At 31.3% G+C, this 11,923-nt stretch overlaps 1 protein-coding gene across 1 annotated transcript in view; it reads right to left on the bottom strand.

Moving 5' to 3' along the window:
- The window catches only part of LOC106461561 (glutathione synthetase-like), a 28,473-nt gene extending 17,530 nt beyond the window's left edge, over nucleotides 1-10,943 (bottom strand). The window contains exons 1-6 of the mRNA XM_022388552.1: nucleotides 10,801-10,943; nucleotides 6,268-6,423; nucleotides 5,711-5,894; nucleotides 3,983-4,058; nucleotides 2,732-2,883; nucleotides 2,289-2,331 (exon numbers count right to left, since the gene is read on the bottom strand). Coding sequence (XP_022244260.1) covers nucleotides 2,289-2,331; nucleotides 2,732-2,883; nucleotides 3,983-4,058; nucleotides 5,711-5,894; nucleotides 6,268-6,382 — 570 coding nt within the window. The 5' untranslated portion in view covers nucleotides 6,383-6,423; nucleotides 10,801-10,943. The remainder of the gene's footprint in view (nucleotides 1-2,288; nucleotides 2,332-2,731; nucleotides 2,884-3,982; nucleotides 4,059-5,710; nucleotides 5,895-6,267; nucleotides 6,424-10,800) is intronic.
- Nucleotides 10,944-11,923: the final 980 nt, after the last annotated feature.

Raw genomic sequence — 11,923 nt, 5'->3', positions numbered from 1 at the left:
AATAATAATATGATTCAGTATTTAGAATGATAAACTTGTGTGAGTTGTAAGTAATACTACTAGTATCTGTTGGCTGTAAAACATTCCCACTAAAAGCCTTTTCCCTTTATATCTGCTAACAGAAACCCAACTGGATTCAATCTCCTTGCTATTATCTTTGATATCCTCAACTTCAACAGGATGTAACTCACATTTTACATATAAAGCCACTCTCACTCCTCTTTAGTACTCTATCCCTATTAAATAGCCTGTAACTCTGCATTTCAAAGAAATTTCTGCCATCAAAATCATCTACATTTAACCATGTTTCAGTTATTCCCTTTATATCAAAATCCTCCATTCCTACCAGTGCTCTAAAGTCATCTATTATATTTCTTATTCTTCTAACATTACAATAGTACAACTAAGCCTACCCTTACAAGTTCTATACTCATTTTTCTATGCTAAACTTTTCTCTGTCTGTTATTCTTTTTTCATTTAGTTTATCCTGGGTCTCTCCACTGTCTAGTCCTAGTTTAAAATTTCCCTTACAGCTGAACTTAATAGCCTTAGTAAAAAAGCCAGCCCCTATCCTATTTAAATGTAAATCATCCATTCTAAAAAGCTCCCTTCTTCCACTGAACTGATCTCACAAGTCCAACGAGCCAATCTGCTCATCTTTACATACCAACATAAGCCTAGCATTTAGCCCTAGTGCCTTACTCATAATTTCATCACCACAATTAATTATTAGCAGTATCCCTGACACAATTAAGTTACGGCCTTTTTCTTTAAATGTCTTTATTAACCCCTTGTACTTATTACTTAGCTCCTCTGACCTACCTTTTCCTACATCATTAGCCCCTACCTGCACAACAAAAACTGCATCTCTGCTAGCCCCCTTTATTATATATCTTGCTCTGTAAGTTATATCCCCCACCTGTGTCCCTGAATAGCATAATCTAATTCTTTTCTCCCTATTTACCTTCTCTCCAATAGTTCCTCATCTGCACAAGCCAAGGGCTGAAATCTGTTGCTCAGTAGGCTCATTACAATTAAATCCACTACTTTTAGCCCTAATAGTACTCTTTCTAACTTCCTGAAAGACATTGATAGATGATGTATCCCTTACATGTAAAAGCTTAAGCTCTTATTGAAATCCTGCTGCCATTTCCCAGTTTACACTTCTCTTTATCTGTTGCCTCTCTTTCTCTCTCTCTAGGGTATCGGTGAGCATGGTCTTCCACTGATCCCTGTCTCCCATTGTTCTTATAATTTCTATAGTGGTAATTCCTAGTTATATTATCTGTACTTTAATTAAAATACTCTACAACTTCTTTTCCAACTTGCAAACTCTACATAAAAGTTGCACATCTTCACTACTAGCTTCCTTAAAAGTACATACCAGTCCCAAGTTCCCAAATAAAACCCATTTACTGCACCCACCACACTTAAACTGTGAAAACTTAACTCCTACACTAGTCTTAAACATTGTTTTTGTATCCTGGAAGTAAACACTCAATACTAAATGTAAACACCAGTAGCCTACTGCCAACATTGTAAAGCCTAACATTTGAGAATCAAATATTTTAGTTTTTATCACTACTTTATGTTCACACTAAAGTAATTAAGTTTATCTTTAATTTTATAGAAGTGATAAATAACTAGTCTTTATTTGATACTTATGTAATACTAATAATACAATGTATTTAGCCTGATTTGTAACCTACCCAAATTAAAGAGACAATTAACTAGTCTTTAGGTTGGATTTGTTTAATAAAACAATGTATTTAACCTGCTTTATGATTTATAAGTAAGTTGAATTATAGCTAAGTCTAAAGTACCATTTGAATTTATAAAAATTTAGTTCACATATGCAACTAAATGGAGTGTGTTACAAATGTGTGTGGCACTGGTGATCCTAAGGTGGCTAGTCATTGCATATATATATATTTCAGTTTTGTTTACATTTGTAATACTTAATTTTCAAATAAACTTCCAAAGTGAACCCAATCTGCACTTCTATAGGTAATGTTTTACAAATATCTTATTTTTAGTAAAGTCTAATAATTAGAATATTTTGGAATGTTTTACCTTACATACAGTCACACACACACAAATTAAAATATCTATTAATAAATCATGACTAGTTTGATAAACATCACTCTTTATGCTGGTTACATTTGCCAGTTTAATAATTCCTAGTTATCTATTTGGCACAATCCATTCAATGAATATAGAATAGTTTACCAGAAATTAATTACTAACAGATCACTTACATATCTTCCAAATTGAAAATAAAAACTGACCTTTTGAGTAAGCTCTTGACATCCACACACGTTCAAAACAAGCCTACAAAATAAAATATCATTCACTGACAGAATATATTAATAAATGGTTGCTTACCTGTGTGAAATAAAAGTACAGTTAAACAAAGAATAATTAATATAAATTTTACTTGTGTAAATATCCTCATGTGCAAGATAAGTTTATTTTTATATTATTAAATAATTAACATAAATTTTACTTGTGTAAATATCCTCATGTGCAAGATAAGTTTATTTTTATATTATTAAATAATTAACATAATATTTACTTATGGATATCCTCACATGAATTACAAGTCCATCAAAGCAACAACCAATTAATATAAGTTTTTATTTATGTAAATCCTCTTATGAATATCAAGTCTTTCAAAGAAATAAATCATTAACATCAAAAGAATAACTACAAATGACCAAAAGAAGCTTACCTATGTAAACTTTCCAATCGAGGTGCGAGTCCACCAAAACTTGATGCAATTGTATTAATCTCTACCTGTTTTATCTCCAAATCTTCAAAGTTCACATCTTTACTAGTACTGTTTAGCATGTAATCAGACCGAAACAATCCCAAACTTAGGGGCTAAATTGTGTAAAAATATTAGAAACACTGTTGATACTCTGATTATTAATTTTTAGGGAAGTAGTGTGGTTTCATATAATTACATTTGTCCTGAAACTAATAGGGAAGCACTATCATATACACTTAGAAAGATTCATGTTCGTTATCTTGGATGACTTGCAAAATATATACAAATTTTGATAACAAGTTTAAATACACAAACTATATCAATACATTAGTTTTTACTAGTGCCTATTTAAAAAAAAACAAAGACAGATCCAGTCGTAATTTATTAAGCAATACACACACATACATAGACACCTATATACAACACACATAACTTTCCTTAACTGAAATGGATGCAACACATTTCTTAGTAGAAGGAAGTGTAATAACCTTTGATTAGTTGGAGAAATTTTCCCCACTGTAATGAAACTGGTACTTGTATTTTCACAAAGCTACTAAGGTTATCTACTTCAATCCCTAATTTTGAACTAATGACAATAGGGAAGGCAGCCTGTCAGTAGGACCATACCACCCAAACTAAAGGACTGACTATTACTAATATAATTTACTTACAGCTAAAAGTGTTGGGGAAAATTTTGTGGTATTGCATGGGATTAAACACAGCCTGCCAGCTCCAAAATCCAGAGTTTTACCACAGGATCAACCCATGCCCCAAATGAAAGTGGAAAACTTTCCAACTAAAAAGAAAAAGCTTTTTTAGTGAAAAAAAAATGGTAGTAAACATTGCCAGTGCAAATAAATGGGAGGAGTTTTGATTAGAACACAAAAAATTTGTTTGTTTAAAGTATTGGTTAAAAGGTTTCTTAATGACAAAAAGTGGGATGGAAACTGCAGTATATTTCCTTTCCAGGAAGAGAATTTGGGTACATTTTTTTATGTGGAATGAAAAGTGTACAACTTCCCTTAATATAAAAAAATAGTTAAGTATATTTTTCTTGTGAAAAACAATTTTTGTTGGTTTTTGAATAAAATTTCAACAAGAACTGTCAGTTGCTTAAGTACACTTAAGACATTTATTTTCCTAAGCTTGACTACTTATCACAGTGATTGTGCATGTAGAAATGATCTTATAAAAAAAAAATGCTTTACTTACTTGAGCAAAACCTTCTTTCATGACTTCTTCATATATACTAAACAAATTTGCTGTGAACTCATCTGTTTGAATCGTACTGCATACAAACAAATAAAAATACATTAACAAGTTGAGACGACTTTCAGGTATACAAGTTCAACTTTTGCTTATAAAAAAAGTAACGTCAATATAAGAAAATAATTTGTGTATGTTTTTATTTTAGTTTTATCCACCATTTACAAACAAGATCTCTCAAATAAAACACCTCTGAAGGCAATCCTTGCTTTTTGTAACAATCCAATAACACAAAGTACCCTTATAATTTTTAAACATTTATAAGGAGCTTGCTTTTAAATGTTAATCAAACTCCCAAAATATTCAAATATTTGTTAAATCTTCCTGATACATTTACTAACTTTGTATATAGTAAAGGCTATGATTACACATTTTCTTCTTTGTAAGCCTACCACTCTCAAATAAATTAGATTTTAGGTCTGATTTATATCATCATCTTTACACTTATTTAAGTTTTCCCTCCCTTTTGATGTAAAATAAAAATTGTTGATAATGAACTACTCCTGAACCTATGATAGAAAAACATTTACTCATTAATGGCCTTGTGTTTACAATTAGACAATGCTATTAGCAGGCTGTTTGATAATACATGCTTAGGAATGAACGTACATATATTAAACCAAAAATGGATTTGGTTTCAGACAATACAGAAGAGGTCAACTTCACCTGGAAGCTTTTGTTCTATTTATTACTCAGCTTTACTTACTTATAAAAAGTTCAGTTATTCTACACAGTGTTGAATTTGTAATAAAAATCCAATGAGCAAAAAAAGTGAAGGTATATCTTGAAACATACTATGACATTTATGATAATCAGCAAACAATTTCAAGAATTCTCTTAGTGATTTGCTTTCATGCTAATCCAGAAAATAAAGAATCAAGTCTTATTAATGCCCATAATTTTAACGTTCGTGTAATCGTGACATCATTATATAAATATTGTTTGTATCTTTTATGCTCCACTTCTACATTCATTCAACTATCGGTTTGTTTTTTTTATATTTTCAAAATAACTTAATTTCTTTTCAACTTTATTTTGGTGTCCAACATCTAAGCTAGATGAAGAGTGTTCATCCAAAATGTTGCAAAAAATATTAAATAATCCAATTACTTTAAGATATTCCTTCAGTAAAGATATTTCTTTTATGCTATTACTTTTTCACATCTTGAATTTTCTCTTCTATAGTATGCTTGAACATATCACATGAAACTAACTAGTCGATTAATTAATTTCATTTGCTAATTAAAAGACAATTATACTCATTCCCTCCCATATGAATACCATGACAAGAAAATGTTGAACTATATTTAAATTAACCCCTTTCTCTTTCATACAGCTGACTGGGTCCAGAACAAATTTTAATTAGTAATATTTCTTTTATGCAAATAGAATACCTAGTAGAGAAATAATTTATCTTAACCCTAGAAATACTTCCAACCAGTATTTTTAAACATCTTTGTCTATATGTTATTAAGGATCCAGGAACCAACAAAATCATAGACCTACAAGCAATTGGTGCTTAATTATTAGTAAAAACAATATTAGAATTATTTACACTGATTAATGAGCAAGTTCATGTACACCCCAAAGTCTGTAAAGAAAGGGTTAAACAAGTTACATGGATATCAGCAGTTTTTATGTATTATAAAGTAAAGCTTACAAGTAACCACATACTTCTTTAAACAGGAGCTTAAGAATTCATAATTGTAAGCCACTTGATGAATTAGTAAATTAATATCTTTCTGAATGAACTTTGCATATTCAAAACTCTTTTTTGGAAATGGTGATGGAAAAAGACAAAATGGTAGTAAGACCACGCTGTCATCTTCACAAGACTCTTTAGCCCGCATGGATATGCCTGCAATAGATATACAAGCCATGAATAAAAATTATTTTACTACAGATAGCCCTACCATTTTTAGTATAAACTCTTTTTGCCATCTTAACACAGTTGAAAAAAGGTTTTAAGCAGTAGTATACACTAGTAATCAATCAATATATATCCATCTTTAATTAATTAATTGTTTTCAAGTGTTTAACTAGCTTATTTTCCTCTTTACATAACCTTATGGATAACAGCTACTGTATACTTAAAATACTTCACAACAAAATTCAATGTAGAACAAAAAGGTATTTACCCATAGCATCAAATTATGTAAATATTTCAGTTTTACTCTCAATTTTAAGTTCATGCTTAGTTTACAAAAATAAACTGGTTCACTACAAATTACCATTTATGAGTGCATAATCTTTTGCCATCTGAACAACAGGTGCTAAGGACAGTTGCTGGTGTTCTTGGTCCATGCTTTGATGAGGTAGAATGTGTTGAATGAAATCTGAATACATTTTTACTTAATTTTACTTCCCTTGGTCAGTCTTTACTGGATCTAAGATACGGAATATATGAAATTACAGAGCACCATATAATAGAAGAAGAATTGTATATACATGTATATATAAATTTCACATATTAAGTGAAACATGTTCTAACTTATGTAGAGAAAATTCATTTCATCACTCCATGCTATACTGTAACATCACACAATACTATAAGTTTTATGTTTTCCTTTCAAGTATCTCATGCATAATAAATTTACTATTATTATAATATATTTAATTCACTGAGACTGTGAGAAAACATGCTATACAATCTTCCACAAAATAAAAGTTTGTTGAATGGTAAATTAAGCAACTTTTTAAGATCACAAGACAGGTACATTATGTTAGAATAATTAACATATGTTTTCTTTAAGAAAACACAGAACATAAAACTTAAAGCATGAAAATCTTCCATTTATGAACAAGTGTAGAATGTGTTAATGGGGAGAGAAAATTCACCATTTCTCTTTCTTCCCAATATAACATATTGTTTTTTTTGTAAATATTTTGAACTGTAAACTTCACCTCAAGAAATAAATTTTTAAATGCTATTAAGATTTCATACAGGGAAAAATTCTTCTCTCACAAGTCTTTTGACCTTCTTATATGTCACTGCTCATACTGATGAAAGTAGAGGTGTAAATTTGGTATACTTAGATTTTTGGAAAGCTTTTGAAAAATTTACAAGAGAAAAACTAGATAAGAAAATTAATCTGTTTGGATGTATGGGATAAGTTAGTTTAAAAAGTTATAAAATTTTAAAGGGACAAAAAGAAGTTTATTAGCCCATGAAGTTAAATGGATTAAGGGACAGTTACACAAGAGAAGGCATGGGGTTGTAATATATAGTGCTCAGTCACACTGGATTGGAGTTATAAGAGCCAGGCTTTCTTAAGTGTCTAGTTTTCAACTGAAAAATGTTGAAAAGATCTTCTCCTATAAGTATGATTTTTACAGTTCTTGAAAACATAATTACTGAAAAACCTTGATGAAGATGACTACTGTTTTTCACACGTGTTTTCCTTTACCAGATTATATTGTACCTAGAACAAAAAGCAAACAAATTGTAAGAAGGTTTTCCCTTCTGCTGCCTTTTTTTCTGTGATAATATTTCAGCTGCCAACTTTGTTTACCATCCATTCTAAAAATACAAATATGAAATCCATCACAAAAATGCATACCACCTCTGACATACCATGTGTTTTGGATATGATTAAATCAAATTATATACTTCCCAGATTGATTTTAGACTCTAATATTTTTATTTACTTAAAAATTTGAAACCACTGTCTTGAAAATAAACAACCGTAAAAGAGAACCCATGATTACAGTGACATATTATTTTGGATATTTTTTATATGTAAAAAAGTAATGGGACATTCAGCTAATAACAAATTTTCAAAACATAAATGTTTACCAATTAATCACAATAAAGGCTTGAATCATACTTACAATTTTTGTTTTTGTGTTACTGCTTTGAAATTAAATTTTTCTGATGGTGACATGCTACTTTTAACACCACAACATTGTTTATTTCCTTGGTTTGCTGGAAAACATAACACAAAAAAGCTCTGTTCATTGTCTATCACTTAGAAATTATTATACGTTTGTGTAAGGTACGTACTCGGAGAAACGTGCCCCAGAACACTGGTGACATCAAATTCACCACTTACGAAAGCCTGGCCCATAAGTGGGTGGCATACCACTGAGCTGGGACCCTTACTGTTTTTGATATACATTAACAAGCAATTTGCTAATATAAATATCCATCATAATCCAGCTGCCCAAAAGAACCTTGGTTTTGTGAAAAAGGCCCTGTCAGAACTGGTTATAACAGATGTGGTGTGGTTGGTATACTATACACTTTTATTACTTTTGCTTGGACATTTTTATAAACAAATCAAAAAAGGTTATCTATTCTTCATACAGATCCTTGGTAATGCCAGCCTTTGGAGTAATGTTTTCTGTTTGGGCTTCTGACTATAAAAAGAACATCTAGTTATTTGAAAGGGTACAAAGGAAGGCTACTATGTGTAAGATTACTATACATGGGATGGAGGGAATGTCATAAGAGGACAAGTTAAGTTCTTTAAATTATTTTCTCTTGAGAAAAGAATGGTTAGAGGGGATCTTCTTAAAGCATTCAAAATCATAAGAGGAATAGACAGGATTGATGTTCTATCTTTTTTTCATGTTAAATATTAAGAGTGGCAGGAGTAGAAGACATATTCAGCAGGGTCAAAATTCATCTGCAAATTTCAATAAGATGGTTAGCCTTTGGAATAAATTACCTTCAGACGTGGTAAATGCAAAAGGGTTGGAATAGTTCAAGAGAAAGCTTGATTAATATTTAAAAGATCAGGCCATACATAGGCCAACAGGTATTTCATTAAATGAACCAGATAACCACAGTAAACCAAGGGAGGCCCCCTTTAAAATAGGTATATAGGTTGATTTTTCCTTTGCAATAACAATGCCATTAGCCTAAAATTATCAAATGCATTAAGATGAGAAGCAAGATTTAATATTTGAGACTGCATATTTTGAAAAGTTGTGATAAAGAACTGAAAATTAATTTTATAAAGAAAAAAATAATTTTGTGTTATGTTACATAGGGAAAGAAGAGAAATGATGGATTTTATTTATCAATGCTTGTTTATAAAATCAAGGATCTTGTCTTACATCTTTCATACCCAGCATCAAGGTGGATAATTGATGTAAATACGAGAGACACTGGGCATGACTTGTGCTACCTTAATTTAAACTGTAAATAATGAGACTAATACCATTCATTCTAAATGTAACTTTTCATATTTTTATAACAACAAAAAATTATGACTAGGTTGCATTAACACCACATATGAAGAACAAGGGATCATTTGGTCTTTAAAAGTTAAAGGCTGTCCTTGTATCTGCACCTTTAGGAAAAAAACAACCTAAACCTGTCCTTTATTTTCTGGAAATTATAAATTTTCCCTTTTATGCTCTTGTAAACTGATGGCCTCTACTACAGCTGATGTCAAATTATTCTAGAAGCCAATTACCCTGTTAGAAAATGAAACTTAACTGTAACCAACCCTGTATTTTCCAAATCTTAAACTTGTGTCTTCTCATCTTATAGACTTCAGGATATAGCACAAAGAATTATTTCAAATATTTGTTTGTTGTTAAACACAAAACTACACAATAGTCTATCTGTGCTGTGCCAACCACAGGTATTAAAACCTGATTTTTACTTTTAGTGTTATAAGCCTTCTGACATACTGCTAAGCCACTAGTGGGGGAGGGGGGCAGCACAAAGAAATCAAAGGCATTTACTCCCAAAATCCCTCAAATTTGGTAAGATAAATGCTACATATTTGGTTTAAAAAGAAATACAAAAATCCAAACAGAATTATGAGAAACAGCTAGTTGATAATATTAAAACTAACAGCAAGTATTTTAAGTACTTGCATGTTAAAGGTAAATGAAATGTTAAAATGAGGATTGGACCCTTAAATGATGCTGATAGTAATGTTTTTATTGAAGACTACAAGTTAGGCATAGGGTAGGCCAGCACTTTAAATGAACATTTTTCAGGAAGTCAATGATTCCCCTCTTAAAGTGTGGGTTTAATTTTTACTTTTCTCTGTGTGAGTATGTAAAGATAGTCTTGGAGGATCAAATGGGCCATTTTTGTCCATGTTAACCAGGGTGCTTAAGAGAACCCTCTTGTGCCTAATGTTTTAAGCCTCATTTTTCTCCTTCTTCTAATGAATATTCACATTTCATTCACGTGTTGCATAGTAAGTAAGCAAATCTTGTTGATCCCATGACATTTTACCTCCTGTTTCAGTAACAAGAGGGAAATTACTGATAGATAGAGGGCTTCCTTCAATTTCCACTCAAGATGAGTTCTTCAGTTCACGACAAATACCTACGGTCCAGCATGCATGTGGTCTGAGAGTTTATCCCCTTATAGCTATATCCATATCCATGTTGATATAATCGGAAGAGCGTTCGCCCAATTATCTCACATCTTCTCTTTTCCCATTTATCCTGCTTTTTTTGATAGGGCATTTCGGGAGGAGGGCAAAAACCTCTTAAGCCCAATGAAGTTTTACGAGGCAGCTGCCCCCCATTTCGAGCGCCCTTGGCCTGGCTAGGTCTTTGTAATAAAATGACTTATTTTTGAACACAAACATCAATATTTACAAAATACACAAGCAACGTTCTTGATATAAAAATCACAAATAATAACAATGAATCAAGAGAAACAGAATAAGAACATTAAACACATCAATTAACCATTTCTTACAGCATATAATTATTAAGTCACAAATAAAAGACCAATCATTGCGAGTACTTGAAATAATACATTTCAACAAATCAAGTATCTTACACACATCAACTCTTCTCCCCTTTCCTGTATATAACTTAAATTCTTAAAACTTTTTATCACTTTACCAAAACAACGATATAAAGTATCACATGACTAACTGCTTATCATTTCTGTCACTAGTATTAGACAATCAAACATTGGACGTTGTATCCATACGTCACCGCTAGGGGAACATCGTTTTGGTGTCTTAATATAAAAATCACTCGTTTGATGCTTATAATACACTAGGAGACAGGTAATATAATAATTAAAGCAAATAAAAATATAGCTGAACTAAACGACTGAAGAAAAAAGTACATAAACAATAAACAAAATCATAACTAAAAATAAAATGGAAATTGCTACCTTACGCTCCTCGGTACTGAAAAGGGAAAAAGAAAAGAACTGATGGCAAAATTCCCTTCTTAAATTCCATTAGTTTATACCAACACTAAAAATCTTAATGTTACGTCTCTGATCGTTTGTCTGCAATTCTATTCCGTTTCATTGTCTGGCGCACTTATATACAAGAATAACACACATCTAGCAAACACTCGAGCATTCACGAACCTTCGAGAATATCATGACGTGTTACTAGCGTCACGTGACTTCTGCTGTCGTAACATTATATAGTCGAAGTACAATGTATTTAATTTAAAAAAAACCAAAACTCAAGCTCTATCGAATAATTGACTATTCTTCTTTCGGGGAAAAAATGGTGATGATTATGTAAGTGTAATGTACGATATAGGTACAGATGTCTAATAATGCTTGGAGACGGCTTGGATGGGTAATGAAGAAACACTTTAATATAAGCTTAACATATCAGTAAATGTACAACGTTTCGACAAGTTTTTATCATCATCAAGTACAGATGTCGACGTCATGTAAGTCGTACATGCCAGATGAGTTGACCTTGGAAACAAGCCAATCATAATTGGAAACGTTGATGTCAGGTTTAGTTTGTACAAAAGTAATGTGTACATTACCTGAAACTTTGAAAGACGTAAGCGTGATAATAGTTAAAATATGTCAGAACAGTTTTCATAGGATATAAAACAAAATAAAAACAAAAGGTGTTGGGAATTAGAGAAAATTATAATGTAAGCAATATATAGACAATAATACCAATGAATAGAATGCAAAAC

Source organism: Limulus polyphemus, unplaced genomic scaffold (genome assembly GCF_000517525.1).
Source record: "Limulus polyphemus unplaced genomic scaffold, Limulus_polyphemus-2.1.2 Scaffold986, whole genome shotgun sequence".
Classification (NCBI taxonomy): domain Eukaryota; kingdom Metazoa; phylum Arthropoda; class Merostomata; order Xiphosura; family Limulidae; genus Limulus; species Limulus polyphemus.
This window is presented reverse-complemented; position numbering and strand designations above follow the sequence as displayed.